The sequence below is a fragment of the Emiliania huxleyi genome, assembly GCF_000372725.1.
Source record: "Emiliania huxleyi CCMP1516 chromosome Unknown EMIHUscaffold_190, whole genome shotgun sequence".
Taxonomy (NCBI): Eukaryota; Haptophyta; order Isochrysidales; family Noelaerhabdaceae; genus Emiliania; species Emiliania huxleyi.
In genome coordinates, this window is record NW_005200689.1 from 135,364 (window position 1) to 158,399 (window position 23,036).

A 23,036-nucleotide genomic window follows, 5' to 3' on the forward strand; every position below is an offset into this window, starting at 1 on the left:
CGCACGCCCGCGGCCGCAGGCAAGGAAGGCGAGCTTTTTATTAAATGAACTCGGGGGCACAAGGCGAGCTTCCTGGCGTCTTTGCCAAGCGCCAACATGCCAGACACCTCGCAGCGCGCGTGACGTGACCAAAGCCGCACGTCTCGGCGCCGCGAGAGCAGCTGGTCGACGTCGGCACCAAGTGCGCGGCCGCCGGGCGCCTCCGAACCGACAGGGGCGCCGCGGCAGTAGAGAGCACTCCACCGCCATACCGTTTTTCTGGCGGGTCAAGTGCTCAAGTGCTCAGTATCAAGGAAACAACCTGGAGACCTCGAGAGAGACAACCCCATCCATGAGCCATGTTCGGCTGGGGCCGACGACGCCACAAGGCGCCCGGAAACGACATTCTCGCCTCTGCCGAGGCGGCCGACGCGGGCGGCGACGCGGCTCTTGCGAGGGCGCTCTACGAGCAGGCGGCCGAGTCGCTCCTCGGATCTCTGTCGGAGGAGAGCGACCCGACTGTCAAGGCGCTGCTCCGCGTGAGTGCGACGCGCGCGCTCGAGCGAGCGGAGCGGCTGCGCGAGGCTGGCTTCACCGCCGCCGCCACGCCATACCCAGGCGCGCCAGCTTTCCAGCCTCCGCAGCAGCAGCAGCAGCCACCGCAGCAGCAGCAGATGGCTCGGCGGCGTGGCGTCGCAGTCAGCAGCAGTAGCAGTATGCCGCAGCAGCAGCCACCGCAGCCGCAGCCCACAGTATACGACCTCTCAGGCAACCCGATCGCGGCGCGGCAGCCGTCTGCAAAGCTCGAGCAGCTACAGGCCGTCCGTGCGGTCGTCGGTGACGGCTTGTCGGACGCCGACCTCCGCCTCCGTATTGCGCGGCATGGCGATGATGTGGACGGCGTGATCAACGAGCTGCTCGAGGAGTTGGTCGCTGAGAGCAGGACCGAGGGCCCGTCCGAGATGTGGACGTGTCCGGCATGCACTCTCGAGAACCGTCCCGGCGAGGCTGCCTGCGCCGCCTGCGAGCAGCCGCGCCCGCGCCCAGTCAAGCCGCCGCAGACAATGGACGAGTTCCTGGCGAGCACGGGCGGCGGGCAGGTTCGGCTGGCCGTCTCTCTCCGGCTGGCGGACGGGACCACCGTCGAGCGGTCCCTCTCGCTGCCAGCCTCCCTCGCACGCCGGCATCTCTGCCGACTGGTCGACGGCGGCGCTGGAGAGCCTGTGCACGCAGAGGCGGGTGGCGACCGAGAGCGGGACAGGGAGAGGGAGAGGGAGAGGGAGAGGGAGAGGGACAAGGAGAGAGGCCGAGAGCGCGCAGCGCCCACCCCGGCCATGTTGCCTCCTCCTTCGCCGGCGACGTCACCGGCCCCTCCGCCGCCGCCGCCGCCGCCGCCGCCGCCGCCGCCGCTAGGAGGCGCGACGCTGGCCGGCCGCGCCTCTGCTGCCGCGCCTTCCGGAAGCGGTAACGAGTTCAGCGTCCCGAGCGCCAACCAGGGCGCCTTTGGCGGCGAGCGGAGACCGGCGTCTCCTCCCCCGCCCCCTGACACGTCTGCGACATGTCCGAGACACGTCCCGTAGGCGAGCGGGTCGGCCTGCCGCAGCACGCGTCACGCAAGGCCCACAAGCCGCGCGGGCCGGCGCAGAAGCCACTGGTGGACGTGCTGGCGGTGGAGGACGTGCGGGCGCAGCTGGGCGACGGCGCGCTGGAGCGGCTGGTGCAGAGCGAGCTCCGGTCGCGTGAGCGGAGCGACGGCAACGCGCGTGTGAACCCCGACGTCCGAGCCGACGCGGCGCTGTATGACGACGGCGTGGGCGGCGCGTTCGAGCGCTCCGTCTTCATCGACCCGACGCGCAGCGCGCGCTCCGGCGGCGGCGGCGGCGAGGGGCGGCAGGTGCAGGTCAAGGCGCCTCCGCTCGGCTCCGACGCCAAGGCGATTCCGGTCGCCTACGAGACGGCGGCCGTCGGGAGCCGCATCGCAAACATGGCCCGCGTCGGCGGCCAGCGGGTGCGGCGGAGACGCGGGGGCCGCGGAGGCGCAGGGAGGCGAGGCGACTGCCGTGAGAGCGCGTCACGTTGCCGCTGCAGGTGCTCGAGATGGATCACTTTGTGGAGAGCACCGCCACGCCCATCCTCCGCCTCGTCCTCCCCGGCGGCGGCACGCCGGCCCGCTCGCGCAGGCCGTGCTCGCCCAGCTGTGAACAGCGTCTCTTCACACCTACAGCTGTGAATAGGCCAGCTCGCGCGAGGCCGTGCTCGCCCAGCGCAAGGTGCTCGAGCGCAAGCTGGTGCGCAGTGCGGAGCAGCGCTGCACGGTCGTGCCGCTCGGGGTCGCCGGCGCGCCCAGCCTCCGCATCCTCACGCCGCTCGGCGACGAAGGGCCGGCGGCGCACGCCGCCGCGCCGCCGCGCGCGCAGCGGTACGGCGCGCTCTTCTGGAGCGAGCTGCTGCACGAGGTGGTGGTGCGTGTGATGGGGCGGAGCAGCGTGAGCGAGGTGGTCGAGGGACTCTACTACATGCCCACCATCCGCGCCGACGTCTTCGTCTGCTCCTCCCTCGCCGACTCGCCAGCCGCCGGGCTGCACATCAACGTCCTCGTCTTTGAGCAGTCCCTCGCGTGCGATTGCGAGGAGGACGACCACGCGAGGCCACTGCGCGTCAGCGCGTGCAGGTGGGCTGACTTGCTTCCCTACTGGCTCTGCCGCCTCACCTCTGCCCTCAACGAGGGCCGCGCCGGGAGCGTGCAAGGAGGGTACGACGAGGCCAGCCACAGGCGGCTGGTGGAGCGGATCGCCGCCCGAGGAGGCGGAGGCGAGAGCGGCCCCCTCGTGGCTCCACAGCGGTGGACACCTCCGCCGCTGCCGAGCGGTCTCCTACAGCCCTCTGGGCCGTCGCCCTTCGCTCCACCGCCACCCTCTCCGCCGCCCTCTCCGCCAGAATCACTGCCATCGTCGCCCTTCGCTTCGCCACCGCGTTCGCGGTCGCCTTCGCTGCCGCCTTCGCCGCCGCCCTCGCCACCGCCATCACCGCCGCCTTCGCCGCCGCCTTCGCCGCCGCCTTTGCCGCCGCCGCCCTCGCCGCCGCCCTCGCATCGCTCGCAGCGCCGCACGTTGCAGCAGGTCAATCCGATCACCGCCCGGCTGCGCGACATTCTGCGAAACTACTCCTCGGCGCAGCTGCTGAACGAGATGCTGCAGAACGCCGACGATGCCGGCTCGAGCGAGTTCAAGGTGCTGCTCAGCGCGCGGACCTTTGGCACCGCCTCGCTGCTCTCTCCCGCGCTGGCGGACATGCAAGGAGCGGCACTGTACCAGTTCGACGACGCGCAGTTCCGTCCCGACGACTATGAGAGCATCCAGCGGGTTGGAGACGGCACCAAGCTAGGCGACCCGACAAAGACGGGCCAGTTCGGCCTCGGCTTCAACTCTGTCTACCACGTCACCGACACGCCGATGTTCGTTTCGGGCCGCGACTTCGTCGTCTTCGACCCGCACGAAGCGCACCTGCCCGACGGGCTGCCAGGGCTGTGCGAGGACGCGTCCAGCCTGTCGCGCGCCTGCCCCGACCAGCTCGCCCCCTTCCAAGGCATCTTCGGCTGCGACGTTGACGCGGGCTGCTGGCGCACGCGCAGCGGGCAGGGGACGCTCTTTCGCCTTCCACTGCGGACGCGCGAGGCGGCGGGCCGTTCGAGGATCAAGGACGGGCGGGGCGGCGCGCCAAGCTTCGAGGAGGTGCTGCGCCAGATCGTCGACCCCTTCTTGTACGAGGGGAGCGGCGAGGGGCGGGAGACGACCCTGCACCGGCGCCTGCTCTTCCTGCGCTTCGTCGAGCGGATCGAGGTGTACGTCTGGCCGCCCGGCGCAGAGCAGATGAGCCTGCTCGCTTCGGCGACGGCCCTCCCCGCGGCCTCCCCGCCGGACGCCTCCTCTGCAGCGCGGCTGCGGGAGGACCGGGGCGCCCAGCTGCGGCACGTCAAGGAGCGCTTGGCGGAGGCGCCGCCGCCGCAGCAGGACGAGTACGGCGGTCCGCCAGGCGCGTTGCGCTATTTCGCCGCCATGCGCGCGGCCGACCCCGATCAAGTCCCGCGGCCGCTGATCCCGCTTCTGCTGCAGCTGGAGCGTCCGGGCGCGGCGCAGCTCGAGGAGGCGTGGCTCGTGTCGCAGACGTTTGGCGACAAGGAGGACGTCGCCTACGCCGCGGCGCCGAGGCAGCGCTCCGAGAAGCTGACGCTGATGCCGAGCGGTGCGGCGGCGGCGCTCGTCGCGCGGCGGCACGCCCCCGGCGCGGAGTGGGAGCTTGCGCCGCGGCTGGCGGGGCGTGCCTACGCGACGTTGCCGCTGCCGATCCCGACTGGCCTGCCCGTCCACCTCAACGGCCGGTGGGAGATCGCCAGCGACCGCAACTCGCTCGCGCCGGAGGACGCAAGGCCGAGGCACGAGTGGAACCTGCTCCTCGCGTCGCGCGTGTGCGCCGCGGCGTACGCTCGGCTGCTCCGGGAGCTCGCCGCCGGGGCCGTCTTCGGGGGAGGCGGCGGCGGGCTGCGGCTGGGCTCGGCGGAGCGGGGTGAGGTGGTGCACGCCCTCCTGCCCGCTGCCTCGGCGGGCGCGGGCCAGGTCTTTGGCGCCGCGGCTGGCGGCTGCTTCTCGCTGCTCCTGCAGCCGGGCAGCGCGGTGTGGCGAGTGTTTCGCCGGCACACCGCGCAGCGAGGCGGGCGGGGAGGGGAGCCGGAGGCGGCGCCGTGCAGGGTGCTGCACACGGTGAGCGGCGGGTGGGCGGCGGCGGGAGAAGCCTTCTTCCTGCACGCCGCCGGCGCGGAGGCGGCGGCTGCGGCGGCGGAGACGGCGATTGTCTTAAGCGAGGCCGCGTGCGTCATCACACACGCTCCGGCGGCGGCGCACGCGGGGTTTGTGGCGGCTGCGGAGGCGCTTGGCCTGCCGGCGCCGCGTCCGCTCCAGCCCTCGACCGTGCGCGCTTGGATGCGCCGAGGCGGCGGCGAGGGCGTCCTGCTGCACCTCACGGGACTCGACCCCTCGGCGAGGCGGCTGGCGTGCCGCTGCCTGCTCGCCTACGTCCTCTCCGACGCGCCGACGGCTCCCGTGACGGAGGTGAACCCTCCCGAGGCGTGGCGCGTGTACTCGAGCGTCTTTCGCAAGGACGCTGCCGGCACCGGCCACGCGCGCAGCGCCCTCGACTCCGAGCAGGCCTGGAGCGCCGCGAGGAACGACGACCAGCAGTGGGTCGTCCTGGACTTGGGCGAGGAGGCTCGTATCCTCGGCGTGGTGTTGCAGGGGCGCAGGAGGCACCGGCAGCACGTGCAGCGCGTGCGCATCGAGCTGAGCGTGGACGGAGGGGCGTGGGAGCCGGCGCCGGGCGGGCCCGACTTTGACACGGCCTGCCAGCCGCAAGACGAGGCGCACAAACGGGTGCCATTTGCTGCCGGAGGCGCCTTCGCCTCAAAGGTCCGCCTGCGGCCGCTGAAATGGGAGGGGCACGTCTCCATGCGGTGTGGGCTGCTGGTCGGCGCGTCGGGCCGGGCGCTCGCCGGCCTGCCGATCGTTTGCTTGCGCGACGGGTCGATCTGCGCCCTCTCCGTGGCGCCGGGGCGTGGGGAGGAGTCGCTGTTGCTCGGCCTCGAGTCGGAGTCCGGCTCGGGCAAGCTGGTCGCCTCGTGCGGCGCGGCGCTGGCGCGGTCCCCGGCCGCCTCGAGCCTGATGGTCGAGGATGCCGCCGGCGAGGAGGGGTCGGTGGGAGAGAGCTGCGCGCGCCTGCTCTGGCCCTGCAGGGAGGGCCTGCTCGTGCGCCCCTTCACCGCGGCCGATGCGGTGGAGATGTCGCTGCCGAGCGGGTGGCGAGGGGAGGCGTCCGTCTCGGACTGGCGGCGAGCGGCGCCGGCGGAGTGGCTGAGAAGGCTGTGGGCGGCGATCGACCGCACGGCTCTTCTTGACGGCTCGGTGGCGGACGAGCTGCTCGCGCGGCTCGGCCCTTGGCCGCTAATCCCGTGCGGGGAGCTGCTGGTGCGCCTCGACAGGGCGACTTCGGTGCTCGCTTCGGGCGGCAGCACGCGCGGCGGCGGCGGAGGCGGCGGTGGCGGCCTCGAGGGTGGGGGTGGAGGAGGGGGCTCGTCCGCCACCGAGGACCTTCTCGCTTGTGCGGCATTGCGCGCTGTTGGCGTCGCCATCGCAGACACGTCTTACGAGCTCAAGGCGCTCGCGAGCCGGTTGCGGCCGCTCACGGGCGGCGGGATCGTGGCTGCCCTGACGGCGCTTTCGGTAGAGGGCGGCCTCGACTGGGGGCAGCTGGGTGCGGCGCAGCGCGCCTCGATCCTCGACTTGATCTCTCGCGACGCGGCTTCGCTCGACGAGGCGGCGCTGCGGGACGTGGCACGCCTGCCGCTCTTCGAGTTCGAGCGCGCGGGCGACGAGGCGGGCGACGAGGCGGGCGACTCTCTCTCTTCAGAGGGCGACTCGCTCGGCCCGAGCTGCTGCGGCGCCCTCGGCCCGGAGGGGCGGCGCTGGCTCAAGCCTCAGTTCAAGACGCTCGCCGCCGACGGAGGCTTCCCCGCGGAGCTGCTCGCGCCCGGCGGCGGCGCCTCGTCGCGCTTCCTCGCCCGCATCCCCGCCGCGGCGCCGCGCTCGGTCCTGTACTCGCGGCTCCAGGTCCAGAGCATGGCGCGCGCCGACTACTATGCCAGCGTGGTCTTTCCACGGTGGGGCGCCCTCGACGAGGAGGCTCGGGTCGCACAGCTGCTCGAGCTGCAGAGGTACTACGAGGAGCTGTGCGACGAGCGGGTCGCCCTGCCCGACGGCGGCGCCTCCTCCTTCGGCGACCTTTTTGGCGCCTCCCCGCTCTTTGGCGGCCTGCGCGCAGAGCAGCTGCTCGACCCCGAGCTCGAGCTGCACGTCGCCTTCTTCCCGAAGAGGCTGCCGCACCCGTCCCTCCGCACCGAGCGCAGCCTGCAGTGGCTTCGCCGCTGCGGCATGGCGCAGTCCCTCACCCGCTCCGCCTTCAGCGGCGCCGCGGAGACGGTCGACGCCGCCGCGGCCGCCGCCTTTGCCAGCGGGCAGCCCGCCACGCCGGAGCTGAAAGCGCAGGCGAGGCAGGTCGTCGACGCGCTCCTCGCGAGCTTCAGCCATCTGCGAGACGACTCCCAGCAGCTGGGCGAGCCGCCGCTCGACGAGTGGCTTCGCCACCTCGGGAGCCTGCGCCTCGCCGCGCCCTTCACCGCCCCGCCGAGGGCCTTCCTCGAGTCCGCGACGGCAGCCGAGGAGCTCGCGCCCGCGCCGCCCGTCGCTGCGCTGCTCGCTTTCTACCGCGCAGCCGGCGGGCCTGCAGACGTGCTGGTACCGCTCCGCGGCAACATCGTCCCGCAAGAGACGAGCTCGACCCACCTGCTCAGCGCGGCCTGCTGGTCGCACGCGACGGTGCTGCTGGTGCCGAACGCGCGCGCAGTCCCGACCGAGCTCATCGCCGGCGCGGGCGCCTTCCCCAACGCGACGTACGAGCAGCTCTTCGGCCACCTGCTCGCCATCACCTCGCTGCCGCCGGCCACGCTGCAAGCCTGGCAGCGCGACCAGAGGGACAGCTGGGTCGATGGTCGCTCTCGGACCGGCCGCAGCGGCAGCTTTCGGCAGCAGCTCGAGCTCGGCTGCTACCCCTTCCTGGCCACGGCCGAGCCCGCCACGCTGTCGCGTCTGGCCGACGAGCGCATCGTCCTCCTCGAGAACGGGTACTCTCTCGAGCGGCGGCCGCTCGAGTTCATCGCCCCCTCGCGCGTCTTCGTCGACCTCAGCCAGGGCGCGCCGCCGCACGCGTACACGCTGCGCGACGCCGTCTTTGCCTTCTCGCGCTTCAAGCTGCACGCGCTCTTCGACTGCCCGCGCAGCCCGAGCCTCGCGCAGATCGTCAGCTGGATGGACGAGATGCACGCCACCGCCGGCGAGGCGCCCCTCGACGCGGCGCAGCTCCGCTCGGCCGCGGCGCTCGCCGACCTCGCCGGCTTGCGCGTCTTCTACGAGGCGGGCGAGCTGCCCTCGGCCGGCCTCCTCATCCCGGACCGCTCCGGGCGACTGCGGCGCGCGCCCAATCTGCTCGTGGACGACGCGCCGTGGCTCGACGGCCGCGTCGACAAGTCTCCGAGCGGCCACCTCCCGGCCGTCCACCCCTCCCTCTCCTCCTCGGCGGCGCTCCGGCTCGGCGCGCGCCGCCTCTCCTCTGCCGTACAGGCGAGGTCGCTCGAGAGTGCCCGAGATGAATGCTCGGCGCCGCCGCCTCTCCTCTGCCGCGTAGGAGCTTCACCGCCACGGCCCTGCCACCCCCACCGCACCATGGACACGTCCGTACCTCACCTCGCTTCGCCACGCCTCTCCCCAGGAGCGGCCCGACGCGCCGCTCGTCGCGATGGCGGAGGAGCGCATCAACGAGGTGCTCTACGCAGGCGCCGCCGGCCCGGTGACCCTCCAGCTCGAGAGCTGGAATCGGTCGCTGCGATCGCGCGCGTTCCGCGTGTCTCTGCGGCGCGCGATCTCCACCAACCGGCGCTGGGCGCACCTGAGCGCGTCCTCCGCGCTCAAGCGGCAGCCCACCGGAGCCGACTCGTGCGGGCGAGGCGTGGACGAGCTGCGGCATGGGCGGATCGTCGCCGTGGAGGAGATCCGGAGCCGCTTCGAGGTGGTGCAGAGCGGCGGGCGGGCCCTCGACGTCACGCTGAGGCCGCGGCGAGAGGGAGACGTCGACGGCGGAGACGGCTCCGACTCGATCACCGTCATCGACGAGGCGAGCGGCGCTCCGGCTCTCTACCTCAAGCTTGGCCGATCCACCGCCGCCGCCCGCACCGCCGCCGCCGGCACCGCCGCCGCGCCAGCCGTGCAGCGGCAGACGAGCAGCCACCGCCTGCTGCAAAAGGTGCTGACGGACCTGTTCACAGCTGCAGGTGTGAAGAGACGCTGTTCACAGCCACCGCCTGCTGCAAAAGGTGCTGAAGCGCTGGAGGCCGTGCCTCGCGACGGAGCTCGACCGCTACCTCGGCGAGGGCAGCGTGCGCGACCGGATGCTCCTCGTCGAGCTGCTCGACGTGGACGACCCGCTCGAGATGCCCGAGGCCCCTCAACCTGTGTGCCGGTGCTGTGAACAGCGTCTCTGCACACCTGCAGCTGTGAGTAGGTCCTCAACCTTTACCGCGTGCCGGTGCAGTCCTTCGACCCATCGCTCGGCACGCGGTACAGCGGGGCGGAGGGGAGGCCGCGCCGCGCCGGCTCCTCGCTGGAGGAGCTCTCTCCGCTGGTGGGGAGCCGCGTCCTCTTCCCGCCCTCGGCGCTGCCCGAGGAGCTGCGCGAGGAGGCGGACGGCGGGGAGGGCGTCTTGCTGGTGGGGCGGCTGGAGAGGGTGCGCGCCGCGGGTGACGCCCTCTCGGCGGTGGTGACGGTGGCGGGCGACGACGAGACGTGCGCAATCGAGCCGAGTGTGCTGATGCGGCCTCCGACGCTCGACGAGGGGATCGGCGACGCGCGGGAGCGGGCGGAGCAGGAGGAGGCGGCGGCGGGGCCTCGGGCGAGCTTGGAGGAAGGCGGTGTGGGCGCGAGAGGCGACCCCTCCCACGCCCGCCCGCCGCCGCCGCCCGAGGCCAGCCAGGCGGGGCCGGGGGGAGAGGACGACGACGACGACGACGGGCGGTCGGAGTCGGTGGCGCGGGTCGAGTACCGGGCAGCGCTCGGCTGGGAGGAGAGCGAGCTGGCCGCGAGGCGGGCGCTCGCCGAGCGGCTGGAGGCGCGGCGGCGGGCGGCGCCGCCGCAACCAGAGCCGGAGGGGATGGACCGGGTGCTGCGCCGGTGCGAGGCAGTGGAGCTGGCGGACGTCGAGGGGCGGAAGGTGCCGGTGGGGAAGGGCGAGGCGGCGGCCGAGGGCGCGAGCGTCGTCGCGGCGGTGAAGAGGACGCCAGGGTACGACCTCGTGCGCGTGGGCAACTTTGGCGAGCGGGACGACGGCTCGCCGCCCGATATCGCCTTCTTCCACAACCGGCCGACCCTCTCCCAGATCTACGACGAGGCGACCCACCGCAGGCAGGAGCTCGTCAAGCAGAGCTGCGGCGCTCTCCGCGACGTGTGCGACCGGGTCTTTGGGCTCGACGCGGCCAGGTGCTGTGAACAGCGTCTCTTCACACCTACAGCTGTGAACAGGTCTTTGGGTTCGACGCGGCCAAGGTGACTCTCTTCTACGAGCGCGGCGCCGCGTCCCGCTTCGTGCGGCAGAAGCTGCTCTTCAACCTCGCGCCGGTGGAGCAGCACAAGGCGGCCAAGGGCCTCGCCGACGTGCGCGCGGACCCGTTTGTCTACTGCTACTTCTACGGCCTCTGCGTGCACAAGCTAGCGCACTTCTTCGACGTGGTGCACGGCACGCGCCACGACTTCTTCATGAGCGAGTACCGCGCCCACCACGCCCTCAACTGGGTGCAGCTCCTGCTGCGGCGCGGCTTCGAGCCGGCGGCGGTCGAGCGAGAGTACCGCCATCTCTTGTGGGCGGTGGTGGACTGATTAAGTTCAGACCCCCTCATTGCCGTCTCTATACGTGTACGTCGTGTCGGGTTCGTTTATGTCAGTCTCAGAGAGCAGTAAGCCCCATAGAGTGATGAGTGTATTCTTTCATCTTTCTCGACACAGGCGGCTGTTCACCGTAACACTCAATCGATTTCGTCGCGGCCGCTGGGTGGCTCGGGCGGCGGCCTGGATGCGCTGCTCACGCACAGGGATCCGTCCGGGAGGGCGAGCACGTCGTACGCGCGCAGCATGTACGAGTCCATCAGCTCGCAGTAGCCGCTGCGCAGCTCGAAGCTCCACCCGTGCCACGGGCAGACGACGCACGGGCCCGACCCCAGGTCCTCGATGTCTCCCTCCTCTAGGCCGACGCCCATGTGCGGGCAGTCGGCGTCGACGGCGTACAGATCCCCGCCAGAGGAGAAGACAGCGACTCGGCGGCCATCATCGAGCGCGGCCGCAACTGCCGCGCCATCAGCAGGCTCGCTCACGCCAGGCAGCGGAACAAACCCCGGCGGTGGAGACGAGCCGTCCTCGCCGATACCCTCGCCGCCATCCTCGCCGATACCCTCACTGCCAACCTCGCTGCTGTCCTCGTCTCCGCCACCGTCTACTCTGCCGCCCTCGCCTCCGCCACCGTCGCCACCGCCACCGCCACCGCTAAGACCGCAGCCGTCGACGCCACCACTCTCAAAGAAGGCGAGCAAGCGCGCGTGCGTCCATGTGCCGCGGGCAGCACGTGGCGGCTGCAGATCGTCGGAAAATAGCTCTGACTGAAGTTCGTTCACGAGATGGTCAAAGGCGTCCACCGACAGCGCCATGGCGGTGCGCGTGCGCGTGCATTCAGGCGGTCAGGTGGTGAGGCGTGTCAACGCCATCAGCTCTTGGCAGCGTGGACACGGGGACTCGGCCCGCAAAACTAAACGCGCAAAGGCACACTGAGGGAAAAGAGAATTTTCTTCTTGCGCCCCGCCATCTCATCCGAACAGGCCATGGCTGGGCTTGCAGGATGGCAAGCCAGGTGTTCGGTGATCCGCTCACGTTCGGTGATCCGCTCACGGTTGTGCTAGCGGCCTGACAAGTCCCTCCTTTAGAGTTTCGCGAGAAACCGCTTTGTGTATCTCGAGACCTCGAGAGAAGACCGCCCGCAGGGACCAAGTCAAGAATTGGCTTTCTTTTGGCGGGCAACGCCTGAGTGTGCTGGCGCCCCGCGCAAATTCTGCTTTCTTTTGGGATATGTATCGGTACGGTAGGGCAAATCCAAATAGATGCGGGGAACATTTTCACGCGCGTCTCTCATGACTATTGAGTGACAAGTCAACAGATCATGCCGCGTTGATCAGATCCTTCCAATTCTCGATCTGGCTCCGCAGGGAAAAGTTGGGGTAGAGCTGCGCATGCGCGAGCGGCGCGCCCGTCATCGGGCTGGTGCCCTTCATCTCGAGCCACGACTCGATGTCGTTGCGCTGGTAGCAGTGCCCATCCGACGCCACCACCGGGTCGCTCATCAGCTCGTGCGAGATCGGGCACATGAAGGCACTCGGAGGCTCCGGCCGGGCGGCGGCCGGCTGAGGCGCATTCGCGCGCAGGCTCCGCAGCCGCGCCCTCGCGCCCTCCATCTCTGCGCGGAACTCAACCTCAGCCTCGGCAGACCACTGCTCCGGCCGCCTCTCCATCTGCAGCTCGAGCCGCGCACCCGCCGCCAGCAGGCGACGCAGGCTGGTGTCGTCAAAGGCGGCGCGCAGCCTCTCGAGCAGCAAGTCGCACTCGGAGGCGGCAGCGCGGGGAGAGCGGGGCGGGGAGCGGGGCGGGGAGCGGGGAGGGGAGCGGGGAGGGGAGCGGGGCGCGGGCAGAAGGACGCGTAGAGCGACGCCAGCTCTCGGCGGCGAGCGGTGCTGAGCTGGCCCGTAAGCGCCGTCGGCGCTTGTGCGAGTAGGCTAGGCACGGAACGTATCTGGACGGAGCGCAGCAGCGCGTTCCTGCGCGATTGGTGCGAGCCCGACAGCCGGAGCCACACACAGCCGATGGCGGGGGAGCTGGAGTGCTGCCGCTTCAGAAGCGAGAGCCGAATCCGTCCGGCCTGCACAGTGTCGTTAGCGGTGAGGTTCTCCAGCGGGCGGCGGGAGAGCTCGAGCGTCTCCGCGACTCGCGCAATCTCCACGGGCTGCCTATGGGACATGTCTCGGACAGGTCGTGGACATGTCCTGGACATGTCCGCCTGCTCGCGCAATCTCCACGGGCTGCCCGGGCTGCAGCGCAAACGTCTCGTAGCAGACCACGGTGATCTTGACGCGGCCGTGCGGGAGCAACAGTGGCTGCGCGGACTGCGAGGCGCGGCTGATTTGCTTTTGCCTCACCTCGATCGGGACGGTGCCGTCTCCGCCGAGAAGGCCCACCCACGGCACGCGGGTGCGCAGACATCGCGACTGCCCGCTCGCTCGACCCTTTTGCCGCGAGAGGGCGCCGGCGGGCCGCGCGTAAGAGGTGGCTGGCGCTCTGAGGCGGCATTTGGTGAGGGGTGCGTGCGGGGCTGAGTCTTACTCGTCGGCGCTGGGCCAGATCCACGGATGAATAGCGAGCACACAGGTTGGCGCCCAGCCCCACTTAGCCATCCGAAGTCGCTTGAGGTTCGCTCGACACGCTAGCGGAGCGTCGGTTGGCGAGGAGGCTAGTGGTGGCCTCAGTCCCCTAGAGGGGCTGAATAGGTCGGCGCGCTCCCTCCTTCCCAAGCCGCGCCGGCCGTTGCGCGCGCCGCTTCGGCGTCCGGCCAGAATCCAGGGCTGCGGCTGGAAGAGCGACGCGAGCCGAGCCATTCAGCCCTACCGTCTCGTACACGCACATGCCACGCACTTCTTCACGTCGCGACGCCGCGTCGACTCGTGCAAATCCCAATTGAATTCAACCCCTTCCGCGCGGGACAGACGGCGATAATGACCAACCCGCCCTCTTCTGCCTCTGGCGCGTGGACCACCGTCGGCTGCACGCCGACGGTGAGGAAGAACAACACCACGGGCCGGTGGTACATCGAGTGCCTCTACCGCAAGTCGAAGTAGTCGAAGACGCACTACAAGATGTCGCTCAACACTCTACGCACCAGAGGCTGGGTCACCCGCTCCACGACCCTCCCGTTGTGGGTCGTAGGGTATTGCTATAACTTGTGCTTGCGCGAGTACGCACATTGGCGGGCGCACGACGGGTCGACGACGATCAGAGCGCGCCTGTGAACAGAACTCAAAGGAGCGCTGCATGGTCTCCGATGGACGAGATGGTGTATAGTGCCGGGATCTTTGAGCGGGACGCAAAAGAGATGGCGACTCTTGTTGCCGCGAGCGAGAGAGGAGGAGAGAGAGACGCCGCCGCGCTGGGTGTTGATCAGAGTACGGATAACCCTCGCACACCACCACGACTCGCACATAAACCACGACTCCGGGGCGGAGCGAGATCGCGTGGCGGTGGTGTGTATCGCGTATCAAAATAAACATTACGTGCCTACGCGGCTGCGGCGGCGCGCGGCGAGCACCGTGACCGTGGCGTCCTCGCCAAACACTTCGCTCGGCCGGCGGCCGTCGCGAATCTCACACAACGGCAAGACAAGCGCGCAGGCGGCGCGCGGGCGGCTCGCGCAGGCGGCACCCGCAAGGCGCGGCGCACGGGAGGGTGGCGGGCCGAGAGGTGCGGCACCGCGTGCTCGGGCGGCTACGGCGGGGCCGGCGCCTGCAGCGGCGGCAGCCATCGCGCCGCGCGAAGGCGCCGGCCGAGGCAGCCCTTTCGCGGGCGCCGCCGCCGCGAGCTGCGCTCGGAGCTGCCGGATCTCCTCGAGCAGCGCAGCCTCCTTGCCGGCCGAGAGGGGCTCCTCGTGCGCCGCAGCGCCTGCAATGCCACGCTGCTTGTGCTGCTCGACGCCCATCTCGAGCGCTGCGTCCGGGACGTCGAGCGCGGTGGCCGCCGAGTCAGAGGCCGGCGTCGTTGCAGCAGCAGCCGCTGCCTCTTGTGCCCGCTCGGCGATGGCGGCCGCCTTTTTGCGCGCGCGCCGGGCCTGCTGATCGCGAGTGCGGTCGCGTTTGCCGCGCTCGCGATCGTCTTTGCGCGGCAGACGCTTCTTCTGCTCGTACCTGCGCCAGGCAGCCTTCTGGGCCTCGCTGGCCATGGAAATGATGCCCCGCCGAGACCGTTGAAGCCCCACCCGACGCACCGTTCGCCGGGTTTGTGTACAGTTTGGCACCTTTGGGTGCCGGCCCACGTTCTTCTAAAACACCTGAATATTTCTTAAACTTGAAAATATGCTGTTATGCACACGACACGTTCTGATGCCGTCGCCGCGCCAGTCCCAGGTCGCTTGCCAGTGCGATCGCCCTCGGCGGGCGAGAGCTCGCTCGCAGGTCGCTTGTCAACGCCGCCGCCGCCACTGCTGCCATCGCTACCGCCGCCCCCGCTGCTGCCTCCAGCTCGGCCGTCTCCGCTGTCGCCGCCGCCGCCGCCGCCACTGCCGCCACTGCCGCCGCCACTGCCGCCATCGCTACCGCCGCCCCCGCTGCTGCCTCCTGCTCCGCCATCTCCGCCGTCTCCGTCGTCGTCGTCGCCGCCGCCGCCGCCGCCGCCGAGCTCGTCTCGCAGTAGCTCCCACAGCTCTTTGCGAGCTTGTTCTCGCCGCCGCGCTCCGGGTGAAAGCCCCAGTAATCATCGAGCTTGAGGGAGAGGAGCGGGTGGTGCCGCGTCGCGTGAAGCAGAGACGCGAGCTCCGGCGTGGCCGCCAGCTTTGCGCGCACGGCGGTTTCCATCACCCCATCCCGCTGCGCATCCCACGCGGCCGCGTCAAAGGGATCCGGCTTCGTATGTTGGTAATAAGTCTCCGAATCGCGAAACATCTGGCCATCGATGTTGAGTTGTGGCTCAGTGAAGTTCCACGTTGAGTGTACGTTCTCGAGCTCGGTCGCCCACAAGTATGGCCCGCCGATGTGCGCTTCCGCTTTCTCAACGCCTTCCGGAGGGTACCGACCCGGAAAGTGTCTGTCCATATCCTGCGCAATTAGGCGCTGAGGTACCCAGGCTGGCAGCATGTAGGACCTGAGGGAGGGGAATTGTTGGTCGACAACGGGCTGCTGCGCTTCGGACAGGAAGATGAGCGATTCCGTGAGCTCGGCCGGTGCGATCGGGAACAATTCGTTCATTCTCACACGCTTGTCCGTTGGTGTAGTGAGCTCGTGGTACACGGAGCGAGGGTCTGTACCGAGGCGTACAGGAACGATCAAACCAAGAGCACTTGGCTGATAGGGACACGCTGTCGGCCGACGCGAAAGTGAACGCGCACTTCACACGACGTCGTACCCGGGTACGCGAGTAGGGGTATTCACAGCTTGAGAAGAAATACGTCCTACGTATGGCGCCTCGGGCGGTGGCGGCGCGGCGGCGATCTTCTCGGCGAGGGAGCCGCCGGTGAGCAGCTCCGTGACGATGACAAAGAGGCGGTCATCGTCGGTGTCGTGCCAAAAGGCGTCGTAGAAGCGCAGCGTGTTCTCGTGCTCGAGCAGCGAGAGTAGGCGCGCCTCCTTCTCCAAGCCGGCGCCGTCCAGCTCCTCCGACTCGATCATCTTGACTGCGTACAGCCTCGCATCGATCCCAGCAATCTTGCGCATCCGGTAGGTGACACCGAAAGAGCCCTTTCCGAGCCGCGCGGCGAGCTTGTCCTTCTGACCGGGGGGCGCGTCCGGCTTAGATACGGTCGTACGCGTAGAGCGACATCCGTGAGCTCTGCGGTCCGGCTCCCCGTTGTCCGTTGCCGAAAGGTTCGCCATCATCACGATGATTTTATCGAGCTTGAGGCCCTGCTGCGCAAAGCCCTCGCGCATCTCACGCGTCAACTCCTCTTGGAACTCGGCCTCCGACACGCCCGAGGCGATGGCGATGCCACGCACGACCTCGGAGTCCTTCTCGAGCGCCTCCGCGTCGACAGCCTCGCCCAGCGCCTTCCGCTCGGTGACCTGCCTTTCCACCTCCGCCTCGACAGCGTACTCGCGCGCCTGCAGCCGGCCGATGATGTCCGCGTCGCGGGCGAGGTACGAGTAGTAGAATTTGAGCAGCAGGTCGAGCTGGCTTGTGATCTCCGAATCGAGCTGCGACAATCGAGCTGCGACAGCGTGCTGCGCCTCCCCTTTTTGAGCGCGTGCCGCAGCCAGCCTTCTTGCCAAAAGCAGCGACCGCCGAGCGCACGTCTTCGAGCAGCCGCTGCAACTCGCGCATCCGATCCTCGACGCTCGCCCGGCTCTTCACGTCCACATGCGCTCTACGTTGTTAGCCCTGAGCTTCAGCAGCTCGAGGACGTCGATCGTGCGCTGGGCAGCGGATAACGCGTCGTTGATCACAGTTCGCGACGTTTGCACGGCCTGAAGGACGCCGCGAGCCGCGCTGCACACCGCAGGAATGAGAGGTAGCCCGACACCCTCGCCGTACGCGAGCTTGAGCCATTCGTGCACAAAGCAGACACCAGACCTCGGTTTCCCATCGGGTTTCTGCTGCGGTTTCCCATGGCGGTTTCCCATAGCCGAAAACCCAGGGGTCGGTCGGTTTCTGCGGCGCTCTCTGTTTTTTCTGGGATCTGTTTTCTGGGACACCCGCCTCGATTTCTCGTGGGATCTGCCTGTGGGTCTGGTTTCTGCGGTGTGAATACATCTCCCGCTTCGTCCTAATGAGCTCATTCCGGCCAATGAACAGGTGTCCCCCATCCGATTTTTTTCAAGTGGGAACAGCAAAAAAGCGGCATGCATTCGTTCTGGTTTCTGGTTTCTGCTCCGATTGGTCGCGACTGGTGATGAGTGTTAAGCTGAGGTTGTCAACGCCGGGTGCGGGTAAATCTCGGCACGGATCGGCACGTGTGGTAGCGTGCGATGAGGCCTTGCCAGCTCCTGGTGGTGCCCTCAAGATCGCCGCGCGCATTGGCCGCTCCGCCGACGTTGTGATAGAGCTTCTTTCTGTCTCCAACAGAGTAGATCCAAACTCTCTATTGATAGGTGATAGGTACTCAAAACACTCGCACAACGCCTGCTTTCACAGCTCAGCCTTTCAGGGCTTGGGCATGACAAGCAATGGCCCCGCCGGTCGGCGTCCGATGCACGAGGCAGCCATGTTGGCTGCCACGGCGTTTCCGCTCGGGATCGCGGCAGCCTGGCGGACTCGACCGCATCGCAGGCCTCCCTCCCGTGAGCCACAAAAGTGCGTGGCAGCGCGGCGCGCCGCCAACCTCGCTTTCGGAGCAGAAACCAGAAACCAGAAACCATAATGCCTGGAGCGATAAAACGGTTCCCCCCAAGGGTTCCTCCCACCCAGAACATGCTGCTGTCTTAGTACTCCCGTTCGACCCATTCGGAATCCGATTAGTTAATGAAGGGTCATTCCGCCGGAATGACCCCTCCACGGGGAGATCGTTCACACCTCGAAAAACCAGAACCCAGAGTGTCTGGACCGATATTCCCATGGCCCGGATGTTTTCTGTGGGATGTGTCGAAAAAGCAGAATACAGAGCTCCTCCTCCTATAAGTCAGACGGTTTCTTGATAGCTGATATGCCAGGGAAGAGCCTGGTATCTCAGTATGTTATATCCTATGATATAACATAGTGGTGTCTGGTTTATGCACACCTCGCTTGAGCACGGTGTCGACGAGCTTCAGCCCCGTTTGAACGTTGTGGAGCGCCCGCTCCGCCGACGCGAGCCGCTCAACAACCGACTCCATTTCAACGCGAGCCGCGCTTGAGCACATTTCATGTCACGCTTAAAAAAATGTGAATCTCGTGCGGTTTGGAATTCAAGAATTTCGCTGAGCAGGAGACGTTTCGCGACGCGCGACATTGCACTCTTTCGTGCCGCTCGCTCGCCGTTGCGCGGGACATGGCCTCCCGTCCGTGCCGCGTGCGGCTCGCACTCACTCGGCCTGCCTCCATTTGCAACGCCGCATATCCAAGGAGCGACGCCGCCGCAGTCGCATTACGCTTACCAGAAAACAGTAGCGTTGCTCGGGGCAGGGAGAGAAAGAGGTCCAAGCGGGGGGGGGGGGGGGGGGGGACGCCATGCATGCGGCGCGACACCGCGCTGCCCGCATCCCGCGAAAAGCCGTATACTCCATCAGCCGTGTATAGAGAGAAAGAAGGACCCTCAGTTGACCAGGGGTTGTGCGCTGGGCCCTCCTGCTCGGCTCCAGCGAGTAGACAAGTGTTACCATCAACAGAGGAGAAGGATCTGACCTTGGGGCCGATGTGTGAGGAGCTCTAATCGGTTCGTTCTTCGAGAAACGGCGAACGAAAAGAAACCCGGGGCATCCACGCTCATCCGCAACCCCGCCGCCGCCGCTTGGCAAAGCCCTGCTGATGCCGTCCCTCGCGTTTCACGCGGACGCGGAGCTCAAGCCTAAAGCTCAGGCCGCGGCGGCTTCGCTGCGCAGGGCCATGCAGCTGCAGCTCTCCGCCCGGGTCGAGTCTGAGGAGCGGCAGCGAGCAGAGGTGAGGCAGCCGCGCGCTACTTGCACCCACCGCAACCCTAAAGAGCGCTGCCCTCACCGCCCGCCTCCCTCGCCTAACGAGGCGCTCGCACGCGACACCGACGGCGACCGCTCCTACGTGGCGCTCCTCCGACAGCTCTGCCGGTCCGCTGCCGGGCGTCAGACTGCGTGCGGCGACTCGGCGCTCGAGGCTCACTCCGCGGCCCTCGCCGCGCACCTGCGGCTCGCCGAGGAGCTGCTGGCGGAGCCGATCGACGAGTCCGCGACGGGCGACGGAGGCTTTGCGAAGGCTCGAGCGTCGGCGGCTCGCGGCGTCAGCAGGGGCGAGGCGCTCGCCTTTGGCCAAGTCGGCCTCGCTCGTTGCCTCATCGCCAACCTCGACGCCGCCGACGCCGCCACGCTGTGGGACTGCCTTCGACTTGGCGACCTCCCTCCGACAGCGACGGCGCTCGCGCTCGCCGACGGCGGCCTGCGAACCGCTGCATTCGGTGGCGCGGCCCCTGCCTCCCGGTGGCACTCTGCGGCGCGTGTAGGGATCTGGTCTCTGGCCAGCGTGCGCCTCTCGCCCCGCTCACCCGGGCCTGCGTACCGCCCGCCTGTGCTCAGGCATCTCGCCCGCCCTGCTCGAGCACCTGAGCGAGAGCGAGCAGGCGGGGCTGCGGGCCACCATCGGTGGAGGCGGAGGCGGCGGCAGCGGCGGCGGCGGGAGCCAAGGCGGGAGCGGCGGCAGAAGCGGCGGTGGTGGTACCGAAGGCGGGAGCCGCGGCACGAGCAAGGGCGGCGTGAGCGAAGGCGGGAGCGGCGGCGGAAGCGATGGCGGCGGAGGAAGTGAAGGCGGGAGCGGCGGCAGGAGCGAAGGCTGCGGCTCATCTGTCCTGCATCGGATCATGGCCATTGCGTCGAGGGCGGGCGCCGACGGCGGGAGCGGCGGCGGTTTCGGCGGTGGAGATCGAGGTGGCGTCGGCCAAGGGAGGAGAGGCGGCAGCGAGGCCACCAGAGGCAGCGGCGATGGCGGCGGCGGCAGAGGAAGGAGTGGCGGAGGAGGCGGAGGAGGAGGCGGGGGCGGAGGAGGCGGGGGCGGAGGAGGCGGAGGCGGAGGAGGCGGGGGTGGAGGAGGCGTCGCTTGTGTCGCCAGGCTGGAGGGGACGGTGGCGGAGGCTGTCGGGGAGGCGCCCTTAGGGGCGGCGGTGGAGGAGGCGGAGGCGGAGGCTGGTCGTGGCACCCTCGCCTCGAACCGTTTCGTGCGGAAGGATGCGCGCGCCTCGAGGGCCGTCGGTCGAGGCGTCGTCGGCCGAGGTGTTGTCGGTCGAGGTGGTGGAGCCGCCATCGCTCGAGATGGAGGCGGAGACCGCGGCGGTCGAGGCGGCGGCGACGACGAGTGCGGACGGAGCGCGGCCAGTGCTCCGCGGAGCACGGTGACTTGGCTGCGCACGGCGTCGTCTGTGGCGAGCCGCCGGACGAGTGCGCCGCCGCCGCCTGAGAGGCCGGCGCAGCGAGCGAGCGAGGAGGAGGAGGAGGAGGAGAGGCTGAGGCGAGAGTACGAGGCGCGGATACGAGTGTTGTGGTGATGCGACACGTCCCATTCAGTGAATCACGTGAGGATGCGAGGTTGTCTTTATAAATATCGGGAAAATCGGGTGAACGCCTCTGAACGCGTACTGCTCTCTGCTGCACTGCCACTGTGGGTACTGGTTATAAAGCCGTTTTACGCACGATCGATTTGAGGCCGCGCTCCACGAACGTTCGCCCTCCTGCTCCTCCCCGTGTGCCTTCCGACTATCGAGTCACTCAGTAACGAGTATCGTCTGGTCCCCCCATGCACATTCGAGACATTCATTGCAGTTTGCACACAGGCGGTGGCCGGTGCCGTCGCTGCCGAGAGGGCCCCGCATTACTTCATCAGTGTCGTGAGAAAAGTCGCCGCCGCTGACTCACTACCGCACGCCAAGCCCGCGGCCTTGGTGCCTCCACGGCCGCAACGCGATGAGCAGGAGCGCACACCGCTCTTGCTCCGTTCGCCGCCTCTCGCAAAGCTCCAAAAGCATGTGTAATTGTGGCTAGCACGACCCAGGGAGTTCACGCGCGCGCGAGAGGTGTGCCGACAGGCCAGCTGATGGAGTCAGCTGGCGTCATCCCCAGTGTCTGTAGAAACGCGGGCACACATGCCCAGTAGAGGCTGTCTGAGTCCTCGACCGCATCCGACGGCCCTGTTGGGCGAACGAAGACTACGGCCGCTGAGGCGAACGCATCTGTGAAGTCGGCACCCACCGTGTCATCGATGTGGCCGGTACCTCCGTTTTGACGAAAGTTCGCTCGCAGGCGCTTCAGCGCAGCGTCCAGCGCCCTCAGCTGGTCTTCAGCTTGCCCAGCCGCATACGCCCGGCCGAACCGCTCTTCAATGAAAACCATCTCCTCGGCGGCGCTGCGATCCTGCCCTTGCGACTGCCACCGCCGCTGAAAGATGTAGCCAAGCATTTGATTGATGAGTGTGAAAGCCGGATAATTCCACCAGGTGTCGGCATTATCTCCACTCTTGCCATGCCATGCCCTGCAAACAGGGCATCGCTGGGCCGTCTGCCCAGCCTCACCGAGGGAGGAGACGATGTCATTCCTGTGCACCGTGCGGAGGCTGTACAAACAATCTTGGTGCAGCGCATGGCCGCAGCCAAGATGGGCGATTTCCTGGTTGCTCATGAACGGCTCGAGACAGATCGAACACTCTGTCGATAGCCCCTCCTTCATCTTCACCGCCTCCAGGTTCGCAGTTCGTACACGGACGCACTCTCCGGCTTCAACTTCAACACGCCACCGAGCCTTCACCGGATCAAAGGTCAGGAGCTTGCCAGTGCAGCCGTTGAGATCGTCGCGTGCGCTGAGGCCACACAGGCGGACGTGCCGCATTGGCATGAAGTTGCCTGCCATGCGAGGGAATGTGACCTGGGGCGGGGTCACGTTTTACCGCGTCAACATCTTCGTACTCCCATCCTCGCCGCGAACACTTGAACCGTGTTATGGCCCTGCGACCGCGCACCCCCCAGGGCTAGGGCTCTCTAGCCCGTAACCCGATCCCGATCATCCGGCCCGCTGGGTGCGCTTCTCAGCTCCCCGGCCCTGGATGTGAGGTTACCGACTGGCGACTGCACTCCAAGTGCTCCAACCAAGTATACTTGGACTTGCTCCGCCTAGCTATTGCAAATGGCCAGCTTCCGCAAAACGTCGGCGAGGACTCTGCGATCGCTGTCTGTTTCACCCCTACCACTCGTTCAAACATTTCTCATTTCGTGGGCGCCTGAAAGAAAAAGAATTTCACAAGTACAAAAACTCCCTCAACAGACAACACTAGGCTCCAAGTGCTCCCCACCCAAGTACTAGGCACGGGACTGGCGCGCACTGGCACCAACACAGGTTCAGGTACACACCACGGGAGCCGCGCCTAAGGCTAAGCGACTCACCTGCGAGGACGGCGAAGCACTTAGGTCTTACTTAGCTCCGTCCGTGCACTCGACTGCCCTCGCCGGCGCAGGGCGCAGGCAAGCTCATTCACAATCCTGCTCTGCGTGTCTGCGATGGCCGTGTGAAGAACGACTGAGATACGCTGCTTCTGAGAGAGATGTTTTTGTTTGCTGCTTCTGAGAGTGCTGCTCCAGGCCCCAAATGACGTGTGAGTGTTAGAGTTGTTTGGTTTGTCTGCTTCTGCAGCCCTAGCCAATTAATTGAAAGAAGAAAGAAGAAAGATAAGCTGGGAGGGAGGGTGGCTGATAATTCTTTTTAGCGGCCTAAAATTCTTTGCGACAGCCCGGTAATGAAATTATTTTTGGCCGTAGAAGAAAGAAAGAAAGAAAACAGACAAGCCCAGACGAGGGATGGGGGAGGAGGACAGGGTCCCCACCTGCACGAGCAGGATTTTGGAAGGACGATACAGGGATTTTAATGTCGTGAGCAAAGGTAAAATTCTTTTGGCGCTGCGCGGCGACTGGGCGCCGCGGAGTGTCCTGCGGCCCGGGCAACCGCGGTGGGTGACGACCTCTCGCGCTTGTCCTTGCCC

General features: G+C 67.9%; 4 protein-coding genes across 4 annotated transcripts; 1 reads left to right on the forward strand and 3 right to left on the reverse strand.

Moving 5' to 3' along the window:
* Positions 1-338: 338 nt before the first annotated feature.
* Positions 339-10,619, forward strand: EMIHUDRAFT_456669 (hypothetical protein; the record flags this gene model as incomplete). The annotated part of the gene is made up of 16 exons (XM_005782304.1): positions 339-522; positions 748-1,218; positions 1,560-1,813; positions 1,913-1,987; positions 2,214-2,309; positions 2,436-2,821; positions 2,917-2,959; positions 3,099-4,163; positions 4,365-4,736; positions 4,902-6,017; positions 6,114-8,195; positions 8,350-8,739; positions 8,951-9,049; positions 9,139-9,544; positions 9,815-10,074; positions 10,152-10,619. 16 exons carry the CDS (start codon positions 339-341, stop codon positions 10,503-10,505), a joined length of 7,653 nt encoding a protein of 2,550 aa, XP_005782361.1. The 3' UTR covers positions 10,506-10,619.
* A 32-nt stretch (positions 10,620-10,651) lies between these two features.
* On the reverse strand, positions 10,652-11,326 carry EMIHUDRAFT_233321 (hypothetical protein; the record flags this gene model as incomplete). Its single annotated transcript, XM_005782305.1, has 2 exons — positions 10,652-11,103; positions 11,173-11,326. The coding sequence occupies 2 exons, from the start codon at positions 11,324-11,326 to the stop codon at positions 10,652-10,654; spliced, it is 606 nt and encodes a 201-aa protein (XP_005782362.1).
* A 504-nt stretch (positions 11,327-11,830) lies between these two features.
* Positions 11,831-12,926, reverse strand: EMIHUDRAFT_233322 (hypothetical protein; the record flags this gene model as incomplete). Its single annotated transcript, XM_005782306.1, has 4 exons — positions 11,831-12,271; positions 12,451-12,585; positions 12,743-12,829; positions 12,906-12,926. The coding sequence occupies 4 exons, from the start codon at positions 12,924-12,926 to the stop codon at positions 11,831-11,833; spliced, it is 684 nt and encodes a 227-aa protein (XP_005782363.1).
* A 7,956-nt stretch (positions 12,927-20,882) lies between these two features.
* On the reverse strand, positions 20,883-21,913 carry EMIHUDRAFT_233327 (hypothetical protein; the record flags this gene model as incomplete). The annotated part of the gene is made up of 3 exons (XM_005782307.1): positions 20,883-20,956; positions 21,154-21,198; positions 21,283-21,913. 3 exons carry the CDS (start codon positions 21,911-21,913, stop codon positions 20,883-20,885), a joined length of 750 nt encoding a protein of 249 aa, XP_005782364.1.
* Positions 21,914-23,036: the final 1,123 nt, after the last annotated feature.